General features: G+C 41.9%; 1 protein-coding gene across 1 annotated transcript in view; it reads left to right on the top strand.

The window, feature by feature from the left end:
- Positions 1-25702, top strand: part of kmt2cb (lysine (K)-specific methyltransferase 2Cb) — a gene marked incomplete at its 5' end in the record, with an annotated part of 73789 nt that overhangs the window by 25623 nt on the left and 22464 nt on the right. The window contains 23 exons of the mRNA XM_080470500.1: positions 3292-4022; positions 7794-7916; positions 10435-10551; positions 11311-11415; positions 11597-11701; positions 11786-11967; positions 12183-12347; positions 12987-13093; positions 13187-13258; positions 13536-13748; positions 14238-14357; positions 14683-14808; positions 14885-15015; positions 16987-17176; positions 17746-17838; positions 18090-18137; positions 21182-21322; positions 22685-22717; positions 23101-23247; positions 23360-23501; positions 23940-24175; positions 24256-24329; positions 25464-25661. Of these exons, the coding sequence (XP_080326626.1) occupies positions 3292-4022; positions 7794-7916; positions 10435-10551; positions 11311-11415; positions 11597-11701; positions 11786-11967; positions 12183-12347; positions 12987-13093; positions 13187-13258; positions 13536-13748; positions 14238-14357; positions 14683-14808; positions 14885-15015; positions 16987-17176; positions 17746-17838; positions 18090-18137; positions 21182-21322; positions 22685-22717; positions 23101-23247; positions 23360-23501; positions 23940-24175; positions 24256-24329; positions 25464-25661 (3599 nt within the window). The remainder of the gene's footprint in view (positions 1-3291; positions 4023-7793; positions 7917-10434; positions 10552-11310; positions 11416-11596; positions 11702-11785; positions 11968-12182; positions 12348-12986; positions 13094-13186; positions 13259-13535; positions 13749-14237; positions 14358-14682; positions 14809-14884; positions 15016-16986; positions 17177-17745; positions 17839-18089; positions 18138-21181; positions 21323-22684; positions 22718-23100; positions 23248-23359; positions 23502-23939; positions 24176-24255; positions 24330-25463; positions 25662-25702) is intronic.

Here is a 25702-nt window from a genome sequence, read left to right as displayed (position 1 = left end):
TGATCATTCTGGTACAACCCAAATGTGATGCACCTGTTATCCAGTAAACCTAATAAGTGCTCCTTCTGTGTGTTATACACGACATATGAGCGTACCTTTGGTGGTCCCTCCAGAATCTGGTCTGAGCTTGAGTTTCGGCTGGCTAAAATAAACCTCAGAACCAGCTTGGTAATAAACCTGATCTAGCATGTATCTGCTGCTGCCTGCTGGTCACACAGCTTCTTGAAATCACTGCTGGAATCTGCCTACATGAAACTCTGAGCTGCGCTGAAGAAACGAGATGGAGAGGATGATGATGATGAGGTTGCAGATGATGAGGATGAGGATTTCTGTGACAGCTCTGCAGAGTCTCTCTCTCGCTCTCTCTTTCTCTCTTCCTCTCTTCCTCTCTCTCTCGCAGTGGTGCTGCAGAGCTCATTCATTACTGTTCTCACTCACACACACACACACACACACACACACACACACACACACACACACACACACACACACACACACACACACACACACACACACACACACACACACACACAAGCACAAGCTTTGGAGGTTTGCATTGAGTGTCTGGAAATTAAACTTGTCTCTCCTTGGTTGTTGGTCCTCGTGTCCCTCAGGCCTGGAATTGAACCGGGGATGTTCTCACTGTGAGATGAGATTGCTAACCTCTGGACCTGCACAATAGTGCAAATTCATCATTCTCACAATATAATTATGCATATCAACAAATAGCACAAGAAATGATCAATCATGCGATTTTTAAGAATTAAGTTACAATCAATAAATGTTTTTCTTTCAAATTAAAAAAAAAAGCAACCTTTAATAATGCTTTTTGTTGATATCACATTAATCAAGAATTTTATTTGCCAGGTAGTTCAGCAGAGATAAAATACTTGCATATATTCCCACAGCATTTACATTTAAACGGCTCCACTTTAAAGCTGCTTTGATTTGACTCGCTCTATGAGGCTTGAATCAGCGGGCTGTGAAGGGTTAAAGAGTCTTACAGTGACTCTCTTGACAGATGCTGAGGGAGCACAGGTCAGACCGACTCCGCTGCTTCTCCGCCTCCATCAAAGCACCGTCTTTATCCGAGGCGTCACCTCATTCACTGTAGGAAGCCGTAGGAAGCGGCGGCTTGCATGTGAATGCGCGGCGGGCCGGGTTAATAGCCGATGGCTGGGTATACTCGGATCTCCCTGATTGAGCTGCTGGCGCCGGCACCGGATGAGCACCTGCGAGCACACAGGCCCCGCCATGTGCCCTCCCCCCCTCCCCTCCTGGCAGCGCCGGCGAGCAGGTGCACGCGTGAGCCGGGGTCGGTGTGACGTGGGAACTTGTGGACTGGAAATGGAGAGCGCCTCCTTAAGACTGGGCTATCTGTATAGTCAGAGGCTGTGAGGGAGTCCAGCATGACTAGTACCATTCATACCACCCTGATGGCTTTGATGGGGGGTGGGAGGCGCGACATATCACACAACCAAAGAGGGAGGTGCGGGGGGCATCACAGAGCTAAAGAGAAGTGGGGGGTGGGATGATACATCACTTAGTTTAAGAGAGAGGGTGCATACATCATACAGCTATGGGGGGGTTCGGGGGGTTCTCATAGTTAAACAGAGGCAGAAGAGGCACAACACATCACATCACGTGGTTATAGAAAGACAGAGGGGGGAACACATGGCATACCTATAGAGAGGCGTGGGGGGGACATCACATAGGTATAGAGCCCCCCCCCCCCCCCCCCCCCCCCCTATTCTATCACCTCGCGCCTCAACTCTGTTTTGCTTATACACCAATAGAATCTGTATGGACGACTGCGCATGCATTCAGAAGGGTGGAGCTACAACATGTTAAGTATCAGCTCAAATTATTGTTATTACAAAATGCGGATTGTTCTGATCACTTCACTGTCTGGTGTTTTGTTTTAACTGGTTCCCCCTGTTAACTGGTATAAACCAACTTCTGCCACCAGCTGTTTGTTGCGGCTGATGGTAAAATAAGGCAAACAAACAGTATGATACTTTAAACTTTAATGGAAATGCCGTTAAACGGCGTTCGCCAGGACAGGTACAGAGTTCGGTCAGGTTTTTACATATGCTGTTACAGGGGACGGTCGAGGAAGCCGGTCACCAGTTAACACAGTAACCGGTTAATTCGAAACACCAGTGGTATCCGTGGATGGCGGTCAGCTCGGAGACTTCCCGATATTCGGTCAATACGTCTTGCTCCCACTGAATCCTCTGATCAGCCACTAGACAAAGAAATGTCTGCACCTCGTTGTTGCTGCTGGGGTGGATTTCAGTGCATCTTCTTGTTTTGATAGGGTTTTAAAAATAGCTGGGTTAACTCAAGAAACAGTCGCTTTCCTGACTCATCTGTGTCTTTGCGCCCCGGCCAATCAGGAGCCTGTCGTCTGCCGACGTCACATTGTCGGCTTGCCATAGCTCACTTGGATCCCCAGTCATGCAGGTCCTAGGAAAGTACCTGGTATCAGGTACTAACACGTAATGGAAAAGCCTAATAACCGAGGCGAGGCAAGCCGAGCAAATGCTCGTGGAAAGGCCCATTACTGATCTATAAATAACCAAAACCATACATTTTAGCTTAGCTTGGGTGCAGAGAAGCTCCTATATACACGCTGTGATGACGAGTAACCTTAACTTCTATTTTCTCTTTATTTTTATTCTCTCCAGATTAATGTCAACAGAAGGACACGTACCGTCTTTAACCTTCATATTTGATCTCTTTCAGAATCTTCGGTGGGCTCAGAAACGATGGAGACACAGGTTACTGAAACATGTGACAGCAGAAATGCAGCTGAATTTGAACCAGGTTTGTAAAATTGGACTGTTTCCACATCGTGTGCGTGTGTTCGTTTGCTTTACTGTGTTTGCATTGACTGTAACTCTCATAGATTAGTAACACTAATTATCACTAAGCGCATTTTGGTGTTAAAGATTATTAACTTAAATTGTGATTAATTATAGTAAATACTCGTGTTCCATATGTCATTGGCATCTTTAGTAGCCAGTTGCAATAGATGTATGTGAGACACTTTTCACCTCTTGTGGGTGAAGTTTATAATAATTCAAAACCTTTCGTTTTGAAGGAAACTGCAAAAATGTCTACTCTTAGTTTACAGTGTTTTTTTTTTTTTAAGTAAAAACCTCTAGTATAATTAAAGTTGTTATAAATGCAGAGTCCTGAGTAAGTACAGACTCTTATTCCACCTGTTCATCTTGAAGTTGATCTTAAGATGTTGTGTACATTTGTTTTTTGGCTTTCTTTCTACAGAAGCGCAGCCAGCAGCCCGAGCCACACTCAGCTCTTCGGAGAGTCTCGCGTCCTCAGCGGCTCCAATCACCGAGTCCTTTCCAGCCCAGCGCCCGATGGAAGCACTACAAACGCAGGACGCCACGTTACAAATCCAACCAGCAGACAGTGAGGCCGGCCCCCAGCAGGGCACGGTCACCCCCAGCACAAAGGATCTTATGGCCATCATCTCAACCACCAAAGAACCAAGTACTGCTTCAGTACCCTTCACGGACCAACCCACCGAAATCCCACGACCCCAGCCTTCGAGTGTGGACGCAGTCAGGGCTTCTCTCCTGGAAACCGCTCCCACAGAACTTAACCAGGAGAGGACGGAGGGCATTTTCCACAGGAACCCGGCAGAGACTGTTAAACCCTCGGCTGCTGGCACATCAGAGGAAATGGACACGACACCGGAGACCCAGCCTAACCTGTCATTTTCTAGCTTGTCTCCAGAGGAGAAACCCTTCAAAACATCTGTGGAGCGACTGGCTGAAATGGTCTCGTCCTCTTCTTCTTCTTCTTCTTCCTCCTACCCTTCCCCTCTGGCCCGGGCCCTACCCCTCCCCCTCAGAGATCCACCCTCACTGAGCGAGCGCAGCAGCAGCGTGGTGCCCACCAACACCCTCATCCCTTTCACTCCCAAGATCGGCATGGGGAAGCCCGCCATCACCAAGAGGAAGTTTTCTCCTGGGAGGCCGAGAGTGAAACAGGTACAAGTCCGAGTGTCACCACACAGCTGTGATCTCTGATCTCTGCTGTGTTTGCTGTCTAGACACTGTCATTTCTGACCGTATCATGAAGGCAGCTGAACTTTCTTAAAGTTTCCAACATTTTGCAGCGCTCATACTTGCAGTGTTTTTCGACTTTAGGTCCTCAGAACTCAAAGAGCTCCCATAGCCTTCATCATACTGTTAGAAATAGCAGGAACTGGATGAATGAAGAACCTCACAGATTTTCATTCAGTGTCAAAACTGGAAAGTAAGCTCATTCAAAGAAAATATCACAGGAGGACCAGAAAACTCTCAATCCTTTCTAAAACAGTGCGGGAATAGAAGTTTAACCGATGTATTTTTTTTCAATATTTAACAATTTTCTACATGCTAAACTTTTCATTCATTCTTCATCCTGAAGGGCATATTAGTGCAACCTTTATCACCCACCAATGTTAAAAAAAAAAATAAATCCAGTCTATAATTTCTGTACTTTATAACTGTGGCTCTCAAGGTGCTTATGTCTACAACCAAAGAGAGAGAAAGCTCTAACTTTAGTCAATAAGAATATCACTAAACTACGATGTTCACATTATTGGATTTATATTTACAGCAGACTATAGGCATCCAATAATGTGAACATCGTAGTTTAGTGATATTCTTATTGACTAAAGTTAGAGCTTTCTCTCTCTTTGGTTGTAGACATAAGCACCTTGAGAGCCACAGTTATAAAGTACAGAAATTATAGACTGGATTTATTTATTTTTTTAACATTGGTGGGTGATAAAACACTTTTTCCTCTCTTAAAAAAAATGTTTTTACTGAGATATCAGAAGGATTTTTATTCACTCATTTAGTCATTTGATCTGTTCCCAAACTGTATCTAAAGGAAACATTGCTTCATATTAATATCCTCCATATCAAAGTTTTCTTTTTTGTCCCTTCACTTGTCCCTGCAGGTTGAACTCCTTTGTGAATTTAAAAATCTGAAATAGTTTATATTGGTAGTAATGCCTCAAAAAATATGAATTCATTCTAAGTATTTTCCTACTTTGTAGTAGAAGTTTACAATGAAGTGAAAATCTGCATCTTTGAAATATATTTTTTTAACATTTAATTATTCGATTAACTTGACTGTAATATGGTTATTTGTGGAATTCGTGGTGCAGTTTCTCGGTGATTGTGCCTGTTTGGTCTTCATCGGGACTTACAGGAAGTACTCACAGATGTGCTTGTTGGGCACATTCTCCTTGTAATCATTTCCATAAAGAAAACACAATTCATATATTTCTCATCAGACAGAGATTGACCTGCATGGGCAAAGTTAAAGACAAAAGAATGATGGAAGGAAATCAAATTTTGCTCTCTTATTGTGGACTGTGTTAAAAAACAAAACAAAAAAAAACTGCCTACAGATCACATTTATTAGCATTTCACACTTCTTTCAGTATCAATTCCTCTTGACTTTGCCATTTAAAGAGAGGGGGTTTATTTTAGATCTTGACATGATGATGCCATACACTTTGGCCTTTTCATTATTTGGATCAGTGTCTCCCAACCTAGGGTTCAGGACTCCCTTGAGGGATCGCCAGAGATCACAGGCGAGGCCCGAGGCTTCGCTCCTCCAAGGTTGTCGACGTTTGATTTGAACTGGTCCAATAACTCTGGGGAGGCTCTGAGGAGAAGAAATGTTTGGAACCTTTTTTATTCAGAGAGGATAAAAGTTTTTGATGGTTCAATTGTTAAAAACCCGGCAGTAAATTTCCATGCTGTGGTGGTTTGGTCGTTGCGGTTTTAAGGTTTCTTGAAGCTGTGTGTGTGTCTGTGCGTGTGTGTGTGTGGCGGGTGGGATGAGTTTGGATTCAGTCGGGTTGTGTCCGTAGTTATGCTCCGTCTCATCGTGAGCTTGGTGTGTTATAGCCTCAGTGCTCGCTCACACCTCAGCTGAATATCAATCACTTTTGGAAACTTTTTTCTTTTTTTTTTTTATAGCTTCACCACTTATTCCCTGTGATTTATTTAAATGAATGTGTAGCACTCACCAGATTATGTTCAGGGCTTTAGGCTTTTCACTTTACACAAGTCAGTTAATTTGTTTTATTAAATGTTGGGGAAATTATTTTTCCCAGAGCAGTTCATCCTTAGATTTCACTTTATTCTACCCCAATCATCTCTTCATGTCATGTCCATGTCTTAGACATCCATCCTCTATTATCCTGTTGATAAGTTCTGTTCATCATCACTCCATCCATCTTATTTATCTCCATGACGGTGAGTCACTGATGAATGGTTTAATCTCCTCACAATGTTGTCTCAGCGTCTGCAGATGATGGCAGACTCTGAATATACACTCTTCGAAAGGTAGCAATGGGATTTAGATTACACCCATGACTGTATTATGAATGATGCTGTGGTGAGGGGAGACTTGTGCAAAATGTTGTCCTTTCCTCTTCGACGTCTTAAACCAGCGTTTTACTGCTCAAACTAATTTGTTAGGGACCGCCTGAGGTAATCTACTGCTTCTCTTGAGTTTGCCTTTCTTCAGATTAGCAGCATCTCTTTACCTGCTGGATGTTTCCCGCTCGAACTGTAACTAACCCGGCCCGGCTTCTCCAACGAGATGATGAGAAACTTCTATAACTACTGTGCATGAAAGTATCGACTTTAACACAGAATAATAACTTATTGTGGTCTGTTTGCTGCTTTTCATTAAAACATTTTCCCTTAAGAGATTGAAATATCTGAAATAATTTGCTTGTTATGCATCAGGTTTTGTACACAGTATAATTTACGGTTAAAATGAATCTAATGTTTTATTTAAAAAAAAAAAAAAGTTGTCCGTAGCACGTATTTATATTGTTTGCATAAATTGTCCCAAAAAATTGGTTTAAATTGTTGCTGGTACGTTCTGTTGTGGATTTTCAGATTTTATTATCACTATAATTAACATACACTTCTGGGAGTGATTCTCATTCAGTAAGTTAATTTCAGTTTAGTCATATTTCGGATCCACATGAACCTTTTTTAGCAGCCAAAGCTGAAACAAAGAGCTTTGATAAGTAAAAACGTCACAAAACAAAAAAATACAACTAAATTTAAATACCATTGTTGTACCATTCTAGTTTTTCTTTTTCATATTTTGACACAGATTTAAAAATCTATTGTTAAACTAATAAATGTCTTTATTTGCTCGATATTCTTAGTCAAACAATATATGCAGAAGATGAACTTCATTGCAGAGCCAGCTAGTCGTGTATCAGCTAAACAAAACTGCAGTATATAAGCCAATATTTACAGAAATAGTATTTTCAGAAGTATTTACACAACCTCATTCTGCCTCATCTTCACCTGATTTGTCGTATCTTTAAATTTTTGGCGAGCCAACCAGTCATTTTTCTCAGTTAATTCAGAACTTTTAACCAGAAATCAAATAACAAATTTTCTTAAATGTTCTCTTTCTCATTTCTTTAATCCAAATCCGTCAGTATAACTCAGTAAATCAGTAAATACTTTTTAAATTGGTAAACAAACTGAAAATAGCTTTTAGTGCTGAGCAGAGGAGTTTAAAAATTGGAAAAATGACTCCAAACAGAGCTCCATTCGAAGCTCACCGCTTTTCTCTAACATCTTTTCCTTTGGATGTTTTGTTTCTTCGCTGGCTTTGTTTTTAAGTTGCTGCATTTTGTCGCCCTCCTCCTCCTCCTCCTCCTCCTTCTCCCTCCCTCTCTCACTCTCTCACCCACCCACCCACCCAACCCTCCCTTACCTTAGGGTGCATGGAGCCCCCATAGCAGTGTCAGCTCACCCTTGTCCTGGTCACCAGACCAGCCCGAGGGGTGGGACATCCCAAAGACCAGGCAGTACTCCGGCAGCCCCGGCTGGAGCATCAGAGTGGTAAATACCGGAGCCGCCCTCCGATTGGTCCCCCCTGTGTTTAGCAGAGCGCCCCTGAACGTCACCGGTGTAGCCCGCACGCACACTGAGCACCACTACGGCAAGCGGCAGGGGCCAAACGAAGGAGGGAGATTTATTTATACTGCTGAGAGGAGGAACGGGGCACACATTTCTTTGAGTTTTTTTTTTTTTTTTTTTTTTTTAAGCGTTTGTTGCCATATTAACAGCATTGAATGCAATAAATCATGTTCACAGTAAAACTTCTGATGAAAGGAAGCCATGAAATCCAAGGACAAGCGCGTAAAAAAAAAAAAATGATCTGATCGCTCCCTGAATGTACTTGGCGGCCAGGTAGAGAAATCAAAGATGGCAGACATCAGGAAGACGTGGAAACTTACTACCTTGACTGTTCTGGGGTCTGCTCGATTTGAAATTTACCAGGAAAACCTGTCCGTTGTCTACGTTTGGCATTTTGTCCGCTCGCTTACATGTGTTAACAGTTAAAAACCTGTCCGTGCACACCGATTCGCCCGCTCAGTACAGGGTGTCCCCTCGACAGAGGTTGCTCTGTATTTTATCATCTCATCATGAGCCAGTGGGATATTTTCATAGTTTGTGAGCAAGACATTACAAACAATGAAGATAATGACTTTGAAAGCTTCAGTGCAATCAGAAGGTTAGCGTTTAAAGAAGTAACTACAGGCTCATTACACAGTATTCACATTTTAATTTCATTTTAAAACGATTTTCACCTCTTGAGATCTGAAGGCTTTCAAAAGTAATGAAGAAGAACAGTCCTTTAGCTGGATTATTTTCTGGGATTGCATTACTCTCACTTCAACAATAGTAATTAATTTAACATATTTACCAAGTTACAATATTAAAAAGCGAAAATGCTGAAGTTTAGAGCTCTTTATCAGTGCTTTAAAATGATCTGACTGTTCGTGAAAGGCTGCACGACTAAAACAAATCACAGTTTGGGAGGTATAAAGACTTCAATAAAAACAATCAATACTGTTATTTTGGCAAATAGTGCTCATATGTAATCATCTACCGTAAAACATTAAAACAGTTTAAAGAAAGTTTTGATTTGTCAAATTACAGAATATTTCATACGTTAACCACCTCAGGTTGTTGAAACATTTGCATATAAGCTATAAAACTGAACAGGTATGATGTCCATCATAAAAACAATAAAACAACAGGTTTAAACTAAAACAAATGAAATTAAATACAATCACCTAAGGTTAGTATCTTAAACCAAACTTTGTATTTCTGTCACGATGGCCGCTTGGCGCTTTGATATTAAGTATTTACTGAAGTCTTTTTCCGCTTAGAAGACCACGCGAGGATTTGTTCAGCCAAAATGATATTTAGAAGCTTCAGGAGAGAAAAATCTGCTCTGATATTTGGTTTTCAGACTGGTTTGTCCAGCTTTTCGTTGGACTGTGATTCAGTGCAGGTTTAAATGGAACGGGGCAATTTTTGGGGTAAAAATGATGATCGAGCTGAAGTGGCTCTTAGACTTTTCCAAACCAGGCAGCAGAAACTTAAGCACATATAACGTTTTTTTTGTCCATAAGCAGCTTGATTTATTTTTTTTTTTTTTGTTCTTCTTGCTGGGTTGTTGACTGTTTTGAAGGCCACAGCAGAGAAGAACATAATTTGACATCTTAAAGCTGCCTCCCATTAACGTAACATACACCAACAAAGAGTCTGGATTTGCAGCTTTCATCTATTAAAAAAAATGTAATAGGATGAAATTACTTCTCTAAAAGAAGATTTCCAGACTCTGAGGGTTCGAGGGCTTAAGGATTTTATTTTCCATAAATGGTTACTAATAGCGAAAAAGTAAGCAAAGTCATGAAATCCACAAAGGTTTTAAGATTTATTTGAATTTATTTAGCTGTGAAGGTGACGATGTGAAGATGTGCATGTTGAAGACTGCAGAAGAGAAAATACTGTGGCAGAAAGGATTTTACAGCCTTCTTGGTATTTGACAAATAAAGGTCAAAGTCACATGCTGATTGGACGTTTCCCTGCATCAGCATGCATCGTCACAAGAACAGTTATTTTTCTTCTTGTAAATGTATGTCTTTGCACTAATAATGGAGTCAATTTTAGATTTATTTCCCTTTGATTTTAGCTGTCAAACCCTCTCACGATCAGATAGCGCGGAAAACATTACCGCGGCAAAGATTTTCATTCAATCACAAGTACATCATTTATTTTTTAGATCTTCAACCTTTTGATCTGATCATTCTTATCAAATTTACACACACGATTATCTAAATTTATTCAAATTTTGTGGAAATCACTGCAATCTGAGTTCATTTGAATGCAAATTGAAATGATAGAAAGAATTCTTGAGGTGTTGGTGTGTGACGCCTTCTTGGTGGGAAGAGCCATGTTTGGAAAGAGTCAGACAATGTAGTGTGACCTCTGACCTGATTCCCTGATCTTTGATCTCTGATCTGATCTCACCTCGTGACCCCCTGATTTGACCTCTCATCCTCAGGGTCGAGGGTCCGGGTTCCCTGGGAGGAGGAGGCCCCGCGGCGCCGGTCTCTCGGGCCGGGCTGGACGCGGTAGAGCCAGAGGGAAGAATGGTGTGAGTCCCAGCATCAACCCGGGGGTACGTGACGTTTACATTCAAGAGAATTCGGTTATATTTTTAATTTTAGAATTCATAATTTTTGTTTATTCTGTTTTAGCTTGTATTTGATCATTTTTATAGTTTTTTTAATTGAAGATTTATTTCATAGTTGTATTTCATATTAATTTATATTTCTTTTGATTCCCTTTTTCAAGTACTTTTTTTTCAATTTACGTTGTAATATTTAGTCTGTCTCCTTTTTTATTTAATATTTATTTGAGGATAATTAATATATATAGATGATATTGTATTTTATTTTTTCATTCTTATTTGACTCTATTTGGTCATTTTGAATTTTGATTTATTTTGTTTGCTTGTGTTACGTTGATATATTTTTCCTGTAATTTTCATAAATCGTTTTAACAAAACTTTTATTTCACTTTTTGGGACTTCAGTGTGGTGACTTAGTCTGAATTTTTTTCAAAGGATTATTTAAAAAAAGAAATGTATTTCATTATTAGTATAGTTTTGAGATTTACCTTATTTTGCCCAATAATATCTATGTTGTCCATATTCATTGTCATTTTTATTTAACCTTTTGTTTAAAGGTATATAATTGGTATATTACTTTTGTATTTTTTTTCTTTTCATATTATTGACCTGAGGTTTCTGCATTCCAATATGTTCCACATTATTATATTTGTTGGCATTAAAAGCCAGTCATTTATTTCTGTGGTGGTTTCACCGGATGCTGCGGTGGATAATAAACTGGATGTGTGTGTCCGTCCTGGTTTGCAGATCACCACCATAGAGACGCCGTACCCGTTCAAAGACGAGGAGGAGAACGCCATGCACAACACGGTGGTCATTTTCTCCAGCAACGACAGCTTCACGCTCAAACAGGTACTTCTTTTCTTTCTTTTTTTTCTTTTTTTTCTTTTTCTTTTGCATTTGTGTTTTTCTCGCCAAATAAAGATCATTAATTCCAGTGGCAGCTTCTGCAGCTCCTGTAGCTCCTGTAGCTCTAGACTTCCGGCTGCTCCACTTGTATTAACTGGGTAAATTGCACTGCTTGTGTGTGTAGGACATGTGTGTGGTGTGTGGGAGCTTCGGTCTCGGTGCGGAGGGTCGTCTCCTAGCCTGCGCTCAGTGCGGTCAGTGCTACCATCCGTTCTGCGTGGGAATAAAGGTACGCCGTCCCACCGACTCGCAGAAACCTCACAGAAACGGCTGCGGTGAGGCTCCAGCTCTGGGCTCTCTTCTTCACCCTCAGATCAACAAGGTGGTTCTAAGTAAAGGCTGGCGCTGTCTGGAGTGCACGGTGTGCGAGGCGTGCGGTCAGGCCACCGACCCCGGACGCCTGCTGCTGTGCGATGACTGCGACATCAGCTACCACACGTACTGCCTGGACCCGCCTCTGCAGAACGTTCCCAAGGACAGCTGGAAGTGCAAGTGGTATGAAAGGCTTTTAGGTTAAATTAATACATTCACAAATATAATTAATTATTAAATCTGTTATTAATGAAAAGGAAATATCACAGAGTGAATAATAATGAATCTTGGTTCATGTGAGTGGTTTGTGAAAGAGAGCTTCCCCAGCAGTGAGCAGTTTAGTGTCTTTTCTCCGACGGTGTGTCGGGGTGAATGACCTCTGCGCTCTGGCCCTGCAGGTGTGTGTCCTGTACGCAGTGTGGAGCCACCACGCCGGGCCTGAGGTGCGACTGGCAGAATAATTACACGCAATGCGCCCCCTGTGCCAGCCTGGTGACGTGTCCGGTGTGCCTGCTGGACTACAGCGAGGGCACCATCATCGTGCAGTGCCGGCAGTGTGACAGGTGATCTACAAGAATTGATGGCTGATTAAAATCTGATTTTTTATTTGTCGTTTAGTGTAAATATCAAACCAAATGTGAGCACATTTTGCCTGCTTTTTTTTCTCGTTTTTTTTGTGTGGCCGTTTCAATATTTAAAAAAAAAAGGAAGTTTTTCAAATATATCAAGAAGCCAACAAAGCAAACATTGTGGTGGATTTATATATGTATTTTGGAATTTCATAGCTTAGCTTTTATCATATTTGCTTTTTAAAAAATAAATGTATATATATTTTTCTTTTAAAACCTTTTTTGACATTGTTGAATTGGAACAGTTTCGATCATTCAACATTCAGGCTTTTTGTGTGTGCATGTGCATATATTTATTTCTAAATAGTTTTTTGTGTATTCTTGGGGCATCGGGAAGCATTTTTAGTTGCATTTTACTTCCAAAAGGGTGATCTATAAACAAAGATTGAAGTATTTGTACTCCAGAAAAAAAACAACCTCAAAACGATTTCAACAACAACAATCCAACATGAGGGAAATTTACAGGAAAAAAACTTTGATGGGAAGCAAACAAAGTCTGCCTCCACTGGTTTGAGAGCTGATGATATGGAATTAAAAGTAATCGTGTGTGTGTGTGTGTTTGTGTGTGTTCAGGTGGTTTCACGCCTCCTGTCAGAGCCTACACTCGGAGGAAGACGTGGAAAAAGCCGCAGAGAGCAGCTTCGACTGCACAATGTGTCGAACCTTCAAAAGCACTAAAGGTGGGAGTCTGAACCTTCCTCCAGCTCTTTAACTCCTCCTGTAATCACGGCTGACCTTTGACCCCTGTGCTTGTTTGAATGTGTCCGTGACAGTTCTGACCAAGAGCAGAGACGCTCCCGAGCCGCTCATGATGACACAGATCGTCACGAAGGCCAGGGAGATCGGTGAGTTTGATCTGATGATGTCACTTCCTGTGAAAAGAAGTGGGAATGAAATATGGCTGCCTCTTTTTGAGTATAAATGAAAACATAGTGGTGTATTTTACTGATGAAAACGCTTGCCGATAACGTCCTCAGGAATAAAAGGATCCGAATTGACGATGGGGAGATTTTATGAGCCTTTTTCGTCGTAGCATAAGTCCAATTTGGTCATATACAACTGACCACAAGTACGGTTGTGGATAATTGCCCCACTTGCTCTGACTGGTGCTGCTTCTTTCAGACCTGTCGAGGACCTACACCCAGGACGGCGTGTGTTTGACGGAGTCCGGCCTCTGTCAGCTCCAGAGCCTCTCGGCCACGGCGTCGCGGCGCAGGAAACCCAAACCCAAGCTGAAGCTGAAGATCATCAACCAGAACAGCGTGGCCGTGCTGCAGCCCCCGATGGACCCCCTCTGTGAGCTGTCCCGTGACGAAGACATGGAGGACCACAGAGGTACTCCACCTCATCGCAAACTGCAAGAATGTCACGATTCTTTAACTGGCAGTAACGGTTAAAGATCAGAAAGCAGTTTAATTTACCTTTCTTGTCTCATTGTTCCACCTGTTTTGGATCTATTATTCGGGTGACTGATCTGTGTTCGAGCCTATTGAGTTAATCTCAGACTTAATCTCACGCATCCAACAAAATATTCCTTGTTGAAACACTATGTTGTTTCACGCCTAGTTTGGATCTGCTAGATGAGTTAAAATGTCAAATGTAAATTAGCTGAAAATCTGTACCGTTTCCTGTCAGACTGAAGACAATTCCTCAAATCTTATCGTGTGATTTCAGACTTAACAGGATATTAAATAATCTGATTAATTACAAAAAGAAGTAAACGGATCATTGTTGAGAGGATGTAAATAAACGGAGTCCTCAGTAGACGTGGGTTCAGACGTGCACCCAGCCGTCACTCACCATCAGCGCTCTCTCCTCTCGCAGAAGCCGAGCTCCTCGACTGCGAGGCCAAGTCGGACTCCAGCCTGGAGCGGGAGCCGGTAGAGGACGACTCCAAGGGGGCCGACGGAGGCAAGAAGAGGAAGAGGAAACCGTACCGGCCGGGTAGGGCACCTGATGGAAGGAGACAGCTTCTCTGAAGCGTGAAATGGTGCAGTGCATGCTGGGCCGGAGCTCAGAGAGCCGAGTCTGCTGCAGGAATACCCCTCAGTTCATTCCAAATACAGCTTCATGACACAAGCTAAACGCACACAATGCACTCATGTGCAGTTCAGTTCATTTCATTTACGTTGGGATAATGAGGACTCAGAACGGCTGCGTCTGTCTGAGAGCTGGTGCTGATATTTCCTGCTAAGTTTGGAACAAAGATGTGTTGTTTTTTTTTCTTTTATGGATGCATTCAATGAGAATACATTTATCATTTCTCAAGGCATCGGTGGGTTCATGGTCCGCCAGAGGAGCCGTCCGGGACAGGGTCCGGGCAAAGCCAAGCGCTCGCTCTGCAGGAAGGACTCATCCGGCTCCGTGTCGGAACATCCGGCGGGGAAAGATGAAGGTCAGTGCTCCTCTGAGTTTCTCTCTCAATGCATAGTGAGGGGGAGATTCTGAAGGTCTTAATGTCTCTGCAGCAGGATGGCCTGAAGCTCTGCCCGACACTCCGGTGGACGAGGCGCCTCCCGGGCCGGAAGTCCCGGAAAAAATTAAGAAGCGCTACCGAAAGAAGAAGACCAAGCTGGAGGAGGCATTTCCCACCTACCTGCAGGTTCGTGTCTCAGCTGCAGGAGCCAATCAGATCTGACACTGGGGAGCCGCCCATGGGAGACATGCAAACTCTACAATCAAAGCAAGGAGACGAAGAGTGCTAACCAATACTCCACTGTGTCACCCAATTTATCCTTTATTTTTGTTGTTTATTAATATGAAACACGTGCTTTTAATGAGGAAACAGATTGAATGTATGGTGTGAGAAAAGATTAGTACACATGATTCATTTCTTCATGAAACTTTGAATTTATCGTTGGATTTATTATGGTTTTCTCATTCAGTCAGCCAGGTAGCGAAAGTAGCGACATGTGCTATATGAATTATCACTGTCGGCCTATCAGAATATAAAAATAATGTTATACGTCTACCTTAAACTGTTAAACGAAATATGTCACAGAAATAGCATTTTTGCCTCAGTTAGCCTCTGCCTCATGACTTTTGACTTGTAACATGAAATTCACATGATTTCCTTAATAGCGTTCAGTTAATTTATGAAAGTAAGTCAAATGATGGGATTCTTCGCTCTGCAGTATCATTTTAAACATTCAAAAGGTCAAACTCTTTCACTAACCTTGCTGGTAAATGACCGCTAGCAAGGTGAGCCCTATGGCTTATGGCTCTTATTGACATGATTTCTACAATACTGTTCAACTATTTTTTCAAATTCAAGTAAAAAATCGTGACCTTTTAGCATTGCAGCACTGTATAAAGCATTCAATACTTTTTACAGTTCACTTCAAATCAACTGCCATCTAAAAACCGTTTTCATGATAATGAGAAATATGTGTTTCATTGCTGGATAGTGAATCTATTTTAGTTGCATTGTTATGCAGATGACCCTCCCACATGCACAGATTGTCCGCTCACGTCATGGCGTATCTTCATGAGAGGGTCTTATCTCACCCTTGGGAGGCTGAGGAATCCAGAGCACATGGGCTGGAAACCACTTGCGGGAGTTTTCCAGAGCAGGGAGCTCCTTCTGTGGTTGAGCTCGACTCTGATCGTCCTCTTTAAATGGCTCCTGTCCTCCTCCCGAAGTGACACTCCGATGCTTAACCGGAGACGACTGCGGGGCTCGTAGGCCCTCGCCGGTATCTCAGTGTCACCTTGCGTTGACTAAAACATCGCTATATAATGTGCATTAAGCCGCCAGCAGCTGTCACTGTCGCTCTTTATCCCTGCACGACTGCGGGCACGAGGAGGGGGTCGGTCTAACCTAAAGGTCCGACAGAGCGAAGCACAGTTCTTTAATTATTGATCGGGCAACACGTCGGGTTTTTAATGCCTCGGCGCGGCGATGAACTGCAGCTGCACCTTGAGGGAGGTGGAGGAGGAGGAGTACTGTGGAGGAAGGAGGCAGTGGTGGAGGTGTCGGTGGGTGGTGGTTACTGTTTCTTTTCAGCTTTTTTATGCGTTCTTTATAGTCATTTCTAAAGCGTTTCCCCCACACGTTAACGTCAACCCTGAAAAGCATTTTCCTTTGCTTAAAATTTTAGAAACTGAACTTTTATTTGAAAAGAAATTTACTTTTTGATATAATTATTTAAATTGTAGATGTCCATAATTTGACGTTTATATTTGAGCACAGTTTTCTTTATGGCCTTAATGCAGGATTTGTTTAAGAACTCAAGGTGCTGCCGCTTTTATTTCCCGCGAAATGCAGTTAAAAGTACATACATATTTCCACATTACATCCTTTTACATCTCTTGGGTCAACTGGATCACAGAGTTTTGCACACAGCACAGGAGCCAAGTTATTTTTATAAAAACAAATTCAATTTTGTTGTTTTTAATAATGACAGTTAAGACTATTCTGACACTTTTGGTAAAACTTAAACAACACTTACAATATGAAGGAGGACCAATTAGGAGGTTTCTGCTGTGTCACATGGGAGGAACTGAGAAGACGCATGCAGCGGACAATGTTTGGACAAGGAAGTGAGCGGTGCTGTGCTGCTGTTGTCTTCAGGAGGCGTTCTTTGGAAAAGACCTGCTGGATAAAAGCAAGCAGTGCCGACAGCAGGGCGTTAAGTCGGGTTTACTGGAAGACGGACAGAACCAAGCAGAGAGGAAGCACCCTGCCGCCAGATTTCTGGACCCGTCGTCGGACCCCCTGCTGAGCGCCACGGGAGCGCTTTCCACCAGGACAACTGGAGCACGTACGTACCTGCAAAGATCTGATACATTTTTCAGGGACATCACAAATAATTAGATTCACCAGATTTTTGGACAACTGGTACCCGTCAAGCTTTGTTCTTGCTTCACAAATTATTGCAAATCTGAACCTAAATTAACATAAAATATCAGTGGACCCGGTGTCAAACCCTGAGGAACTCCACATGTAATTGCTTAATCTTTCATCTGGATTTCATCAACCAGCATTAAAAAATATCGATCATTGGTATTTATAAACAGTGTTACAGCAATCAAAAATGTGGCTGGTTAAAAATAAAAAGGTGAGTAACAAAATGAAAGTATATTTCCGATAGAGGAGCTGCAGCTCCAGTTGTTCATGAGGAAGATTTCCAGATGTCGTCAGATTTTAATGACGTTACACTTCACTAAAGTGTTCCAGGGTAAATGAGAGGGCGCGGCTTAACCAGGATCATTTTCTACATGGTTTCAGATCATTCTCTCATGTCCGCTCATCATCATCAGTTATGATTTGTGACCGTTTGGTTTTCTTTCTTTCTGTTTTTCTGTTTTGTTTTGTTCCTCCCATTTGCAGAGCCGTCTGAGGAACCATTAGTTGATCTTTCTGATGTTCTGAACACTGATGCAGACATCTTGGGAATGCTGGGGAAGCCGAGCAGTGACTCCGGTGCGTCATGTTGTCTCACAGTGGCAACACTTTATCAGGAGTCACTATTCAAAGCCCTAATTTCATCCAAATCCCTCACCCCCGCCCCAACACCCTAGACAAAGAGTTTCACTTTGTTTCATCACCTGAATGATTTCTTTAAAGATACCTTTTGTTCACCTTCACTTTTTTTGCATTGTCTGAAGTGTGTTGTGCTCGTGTATGTCTTCACTATTTTTTCACTCATTTTATCTGGTTTTGGGTCCTTGTAGGTCTTGATTTTTGCCCCTTCCAGGTTGACAGCTCACCTCCTCCTTTTGGTAAGGGTGCTCTGGCCTACTAATCCCTCGCTTTAGTGCATTCCTCCTCTCCGCTCACAGTGTGCATCTCCCTATTTTCAGTGTGCATGTGTACGATGCTGCTTCATGATTTTACTGGGATACAGGTCAGTTTGTACCCAGAACAGTTCATCCCCGCTGTGTCGAGTCATTTCCTACCTGACGTTCACCTGTAAGGTTTAACTATGAACCTTTTGTGCTGTGGGTGGCAGTAGAGAGTCACAGTTTCTTCAGAGTTTGCACATTAGTTGTTGCTAAAAGTTGTAGCGCCCTTTCAATTACTTGTGTGAGATTTTGCTTCTGGTTTTGGACTGAATGCAATAAGAGACACTCACCACACCATCTTGTGGTACAAAGTGGTATTACTTGGCTAGTAAGGCCGGCTGGCTTATTCCGTTATGTATTTCTCTAAATGCTTAGTGATAATTTTTTTATTTTCTTTTTTTTCTGTTCTTTTTTGATTGGTATTTTCCATGATTCACCAAATTCTCCACATAAGATTTTGCCTTTGACATTCATCTTCACATTACTGTTAAATCTCCACAAAACATCCAAACCTATATAAATAGTACAGAGATGAAGGATTGGTTCTTCCACAATATTATAATACACACTTACTAAAATCTTACCACTAAATAACTACTCTCCCTAGAATTATTATTTATTTATTTTCAATAACTCATATTATACCGTTATAGCACTGTGGTGGACTGTAAACTGTCCAGGTACACCCTACCCCCACTCATAGTCAGCTCAGATTAACTCCCAACTACCCAGGATGAAGTGGTATAGAATGAAGCTGTACTCGTAACATCCTTTTTTCCATATTTCCTATTCACTTCAATGTAGATTATTTCTCTTTTTTTTAACTTTACAATATTTTTTATTCATTTCGACTATTTATTATTTTCTGGTGCTTTTCCATACACAGTATTTGTTATTTGTTGTTTTCATTACATATTGTAGTCAATCTACTCCAACGTGCAGAACTGTTCACCACGATAGTATTGCTCATGTGCAGTACCAGCGTTTTAAAAAGTCGTTTTTTTCCTGTTTACACGGAGACCAAAGCCTTGTGAAAACTCCGGAAGCTTTTTTTTAAAAGTTAAGTTTTTAGTGAATCCGAACATTGTTATTGTGTAAACTAACAGACAAAACGCAACAAAGGGTTTCCATTTCATTTGAATACGTGTAATAAATGTGGATATAAACTTCATGCAGCATGGCGTGGTTGTTAATCCAGGTACGGAATGACTAATCAAGTTGACGATCGCAGAGGTACGAAATGACCTGGGTACAAACTGCACCGCCCTTTCAGCCATGTCAGATGGTCTTTAACACTCATAAACTGCTCAGCGCTTCCCTAACACGGTGCTAAGTGATCTCTCAGATGGTGTGTCAATCTGTCCGTGAGCCTCCTCTTGCCTTTTTTTTTTTACCGAGTGGGCTCTACTGTGCTCGATGTTTTCTCCAAGATAAAAGAAAAGATGTGCAGGGACAGTTTGAGGAAGTAGGGATGGTGAAGGTCTTCTGTTCTCATTTCTGAGGGCCAATGGCTTCCTTGCTTCTTTGTCAATCTCACAAAGACATAATACGATGTTTCCTAACTCTGAAAACTGGACAGATTTTATCATGGCTCAGTTTGTTAGCGCGACATCCAATCCAGAAAAGCTGGGACGTCGTATAGAATGGAAATAAAAGCAGAATGCAGTCATGTACAAATCAGTCGACTGCCGGTATTCAATTCGATCCTCCCTAAGGAAATGGCACTAGTCTTAAAACTGTGTGTTCATGCAGAATCTGACAGCAGCAGCAGGTTCCAGTAAAGTTGGGACATCGGCTTGGTCACGCATTGCTGCACCAGCTCTCCTTTCAGAACCCTGAAGAGACCGACTGTGGCAGTCTGACAGAGAAATGTTTGATTCAGGACAGAGCTCCTCCACAGCCTGTGGTTTCCTCTCTCCTGGTTCCTTCAGAACGTGTCCCATGTTTTCTGTAGCTGAAAGTCTGGACAAGCTTCTAGATCTTACTGGAAACACCATCGTTCTCCCAAGTGTTCACATGATGGCTTTTGTTTGCGTTCACAGGCGTTGGTTTTAGGGAGTTCACAGACAGTGGTTTTCTGAAGGGTTTACAGACGATACGTTTTGAGGTTGTTGTCAGACAATGGTTATCAGAAGCATTTACAGACAAAGGTTTTTAGGGGTGTTCGCAGACGGTGTTTTTTTTTTTTCAAAGTGTTTCCTGAGTATACGCATCAGAAATTTGTACAGATATGATTTCATGGATTGGATGGCGGCAGCGCTGCATTACAAACAGACAGGATTCTGGAGTGGAAACCACGGCATGGACTCAGGAGCACTTCTGAAAACAGTTTGAATCTTTCAATGAGACAATGTACAATAAATTCTACCAGTTATTTTGTGATTTGTTGTCAGGAAACGTTGAGTAGTTGAAGCGTTTTGATGTGCAGTCTGTCGCAGAGTGGTGAACTTTAAAACTTTTCCCTTTAGTTGTTGTCCTTGCTCCAACGTTTTGGATTCCTGCTGCTCAGTATCAAATTCAAAATGAACAACACAATTAACAATTTTCAGGTGAGTTAATGATTCATGGGTCAGTTCTTATGGTCCAGATAAGTCATTCAATTGCTTTTGTGGCTTCAGTTAATTTGAAATGTGTTCAGCACCAGAATCATTTTCAGGGTCAGAGTAATAATTTCCTTCAACCGTTTGTGTGTCTTTACTGAGAATTAGTGTGACCCGTGTCTCCTTAAACACTGCAGGAAACCAGTGGGAGCTGTAGTCAGAGCCTGTTCAGACAATAAACCTGTTTTCACTTCAGTCCATATTTACAGTCACGATTCTTGGCCGGGCGTGTGTGCGCGCGTGTGCGCGCGTGTGCGTGTGTGTGTGTGCGTGTGTGTGTGTGTGTGTGTGTGTGTGTGCCTGTGTGTGTGTGCGGGTGTGTGTGTGTGTGTGTGTTGTTTGTGTCATGATCGTTTTTTTGTGTGTCGTGTGTTTCTACAGCTGGTCTGGACATCGGACCCCTGGCGGACGGCTCCTCGGTGGGGCCGCAGTCTCAGGTGGGCCGCAGGACCCCTCGAGCCCTCCCGGATGAACCCCTAGATGGGATCCTCAGCCCGGAGCTCGACAAGATGGTCACTGACGGTCAGTGTGTGGGAGCAAGCCAATTCAGTTTCTGTTTCTCCACCAGAGAAGCCACAGTCCAAATAGCTTGCCTAGATTCTATTTGGCTTCATTTTCAAGCGTGGCTGATTGGTTGTTTTGTGTTTGTTTGTTGTGCTTCAACTCATAAAAAACAATAAAACATCCAGATTAACCTTGGCAGCTAGTAGCTGTACTTTTCCCATTTTATAACTGTATTTATGATCTTTAAAGTTGACCCTTAGCACTAGTAGCCCAGACATTAGGATTTTGAGGTTGAAAAATCCTAATAACCTTATTTAATAACCTTATTTAAAATCCTAATTTAATAACCTTAATGCTGGCATTTAGTTGAATTCTTTAGCTTTAGCATTTCTCATCTTTAACATTAACTTCTTATAGTTCTCACATTTAGACCCGGTAACAATCACATTAGCATTTCGTTGCACCAATACTGGCATTCTATAGCTTAAACTTAAAAATTTAGTACTCTTAACACTGACATGTTAGAGCGTAACCTTAGCATTTGAAGCCCAAATTAAAGTTTTCAGTTTGATTCATGTTGACATCTATTAACAATTACATTGGCATACAAACTATTGCTTTTATAGCCCTACCATTTTAATCTGGCTTTCATACTATCATTTAATTAAACTAATAATTGCATTTTGTAGCCCTAACACCTGCATTTACTCGCCATACCATCGACATTTAGTTGCCCTAATATCTCCATTCAGCCTTAACAATGATGAGAAGTAGCTTAGATATGAGCATTCAGACTTTTAGTAACTTGGGATTCAGTTTCCATATTTTACTCATTTGGTAGCTTCACCATTACCCTTTTGTAACGTGACCATTAGCATTCAGTCATACACATATTGCCCAAACAACATCAGCATTTAGTAGCCTTGGCATTGGCATGTAGTAGTGTGTGCTTTAACAAGCGTCCAGTAGCTGCTTTAACTGTGTTTTTTTTCGGTCCCCAATGTTTACAGGCCCGAACAGCCCAGAAATTGTTATTTAGCTGCGACAATGCTAGAATTCATCAGCCATCAATTTGCAGAAAGTCGCTCTGACTTTAGCTTTAATTGTTGCTTTTAGTTGTCCTGACATATTGCTGGTGTTTCGTAGCTTTAACATTAGCATTTGAAAAGCTATAGCATCGCCTGAGCAGCAGCTTTCAAAGAAGCTAACAGCAACATTTAGTTGCCCTAATGGAAGCATTTATTGACCTTGGAATGAGGTAGCGGCCCCAATTGTAGCATTAAAAGTTTCGACACCAGCATTAAGCTGCCCTCACAGCGACTTTAAAGACTTTATCAAACATGAATAATAAACATGCTTTCTGTTTTTCATCTGTTTCAGAATCGATTCTCAGCAAACTTTACAAAATTCCAGGTTTGTAATATAATTTTATGTTCTTGCTCTTTACCTTTTAGACATGTTCGGCTCCCTTGAAAAGGCTAGAATTGTTCTTTGCCCAAAATTAAATGATCATGACCACAAGAAACAAGTTTCAGTTGTGTTTACATTAGCCACGTTACTCTAACTGCAGACTCTTTCTCTGCTCCTCATATCTCTAGCAAATCAGTGAAAACTTTAAGTGTAATCATTTCACATTGAAACTTTAAAGGCAATGACTTGTTAAATTTGACTATTCTATGATGCTTCTTTAAGATTTATTGTTCGAAACAGATTCACATATGCATTGTCATATAGATTTCAGGTGTACAATATGTATATTTTATGTGTGTTCACCAATGTTCACATACTGTTAACAGAGCTGGAGGGGAAGGATGTGGAGGACCTCTTCACTGCGGTCCTCAGTCCCAGTACCAGCCAGCCTCCCCCACCACAGGTGCCTCACCCCCCGGGTCCAGGGTCTCTCCCTGCCACAGCAGGCAGCAGCATGGCTCACCCCAGCACAGGTATGTGCTCAGGTAGATCATGACCTGGAGCCACGGGAAAGTGGCCCTCTGGTTTGTAACATGTTTTAATTTTTTTTCTTCTTCTGATTGACCTCTCTCCTCCCACACGTAGGGAATCCCATGTTTCCCAGAATGCCAATGATGAATGGTATGATGGGACCAAACCAACGCTTCTCGACAAACCCCGGAGCGGGGCCCTGCATCCCGGAAAACTTCTCCCCCCTTAACCGCATGCCTTTCACTGACAATCCAAGGTAAAGTCCAGCTCATGGAAAACAGCCTCATTTAAATACTGATGTGACAGTAAGAGACCAAATTTATTTTCGTTATTTCATTTCTTATTTTCCAATGCATTTTCTTTCTTTAAATTTCTATATATGTTCTGATGTGTCTAGTTTGAGGGAGTTACTGAACTTCATACACGTGTGTGTGTGTGTGTGTGTGTGTGTGTGTGTGTGTGTGTGTGTGTGTGTGTGTGTGTGTGTGTGTGTGTGTGTGTGTGTGTGTGTGTGTGTGTGTGTGTGTGTGTGTGTGTGTGTGTGTGTGTGTGTGTGTGTGTGTGTGTGTGTGTGTGTGTGTGTGTGTGTGTGTGTGTGTGTGTGTGTGTGTGTGTGTGTGTGTGTGTGTGTGTGTGTGTGTGTGCGTGCGTCAAACCCTCCATTTATAAGTTTCTGCCATTGTTTGTGTTCCAGGGACAGAAAGTTTAATCAGATGCCTCGAGAGGCGGTCGGTCCATGGCCTTCCCCTGCCCATGGCCCCAGCCCCACGGCCCCCGGATCTCTGCCCGAGGGGGAAACTGAAGCCATGTCAAATGCTCAAAGAAGCACGCTCAAGTGGGAGAAGGAGGAGACGCTGGGGGAGCTTGCCACTGTGGCACCGGTCCTCTACACAAATATCAATTTCCCAAACCTCAAGGAAGAATACCCAGGTAAGCTGTGTGTGTTTCTGAAGCCAATCGCTGTTCAGTTCGTGCTCTTGGTATGTTGACGCCTCCCATTTCCCCCACAGACTGGACTACGAGGGTAAAGCAAATTGCAAAACTTTGGAGGAAAGCTAGTTCACAAGACAGGGCCCCATATGTGGTAAGATTCTTTTTTAATCTGCCTGTTTGTCTCTCAAAGCCACAAATGTCTGAAACTGTAGCTCATCTGGTCTCCTGCATCTTAAAATCCTTCCAATCGCAGAAGAGCAGGTCACCATGAACAAGTTGTCCTCAAAAATCTGGATTTTTTTAGGATTTTTTTCTTCGTTGACAAGCGAAAGTTACACTTATTTCCGTGTTTGAACTTGATCATACTTCGATGATCCTCAGTTTAGTTTTTCAGGATAATTGTAAACTTGATACCATTTTGGAGTGTGAAGTCCCCCACTTGTTAATCTGTGTTGGATATTCTTGGTTTTAAGAATATTTATGACTTTTGTCTTATTCAGAATTTTGAGTTCTAAAACAACTACAATGGACACCAGTTTTTGTCTTAAATTTTGAGGTCTTGGACAAATTGATCACACTGTAACATCAGTAAAAGTCATTTTATTTGACTTTCAAAACCCCCAGCTCTGCTCTGTTGACTTTGCTTTAACAAACTGGTTTTGCCTGGTAAAACTTCTCTCTCACAGCCTTTTAATGTCTTTAATATGATTTGCCATGAATTCATACGAGCATGACCCCCATCTTTTTCGACTTATACAGAATTAAAGCTGCTTCTGTGTGTCATCAAAGGACTCAGTTCTCGGATAAAATATATTTTCCTCTGAATGCGAGGCTATTCAATAATTAGCAAAAAATAATGTAAAGCATGGTGGAGGCACCATCATACTGTGGGGCTGATTTGCTGCCTCTTGTATTGGATTCTACTTCTGATAGTGAAGTCTGTTTTGTGGGCTGTTTTCCCTGATTCTGTATAATTGATAGTTTTGTGTGGGATTCTTTCTGCCTCTTCATTCAAGCAGCATTCCTTCTGAAAATATGTTGCTTTTGTAATTTACTGCCTTCTGTTAAAAATGAAAAGGTTTCGTTGTTATTTTGTTCAGAAAAATGCTATGAAAGAGAAAGTAACTTTACATAAACCTGTTTCACTGCATGGACATTTTTCCAAACCAAACCAAGTTTTCTTTTTTTTTTCAATTTTATTTTCCACTTTCTGCAGTCCGACGTGTGTGAAGTCTTTATACCTGATGTGTTTTTGTTGTGCCACTGTGATTGATTTGCTGTCTAGCAAAAGGCAAGAGATAACCGAGCAGCCCTGCGCATCAACAAAGTCCAGATGTCGAATGAGACGGTGAAGAGGCACCATCCACAGCAGCAGCCCCCTGAGGTGTTTGATCCCAACATACCACTAGACACAGATCTCCTGTTTAAAGACCCTTTGAAACCAAAAGAGTCAGAGCATGAACAAGAGTGGAAGTTTAGACAGGTAAGATTGTATGCAACGAAGTCAGGGAATGCAGCGGCAGG

This window comes from Lipophrys pholis (assembly GCF_963383615.2).
Source record: "Lipophrys pholis genome assembly, chromosome: 1".
NCBI classification, from domain to species: domain Eukaryota; kingdom Metazoa; phylum Chordata; class Actinopteri; order Blenniiformes; family Blenniidae; genus Lipophrys; species Lipophrys pholis.
This window is presented reverse-complemented; position numbering and strand designations above follow the sequence as displayed.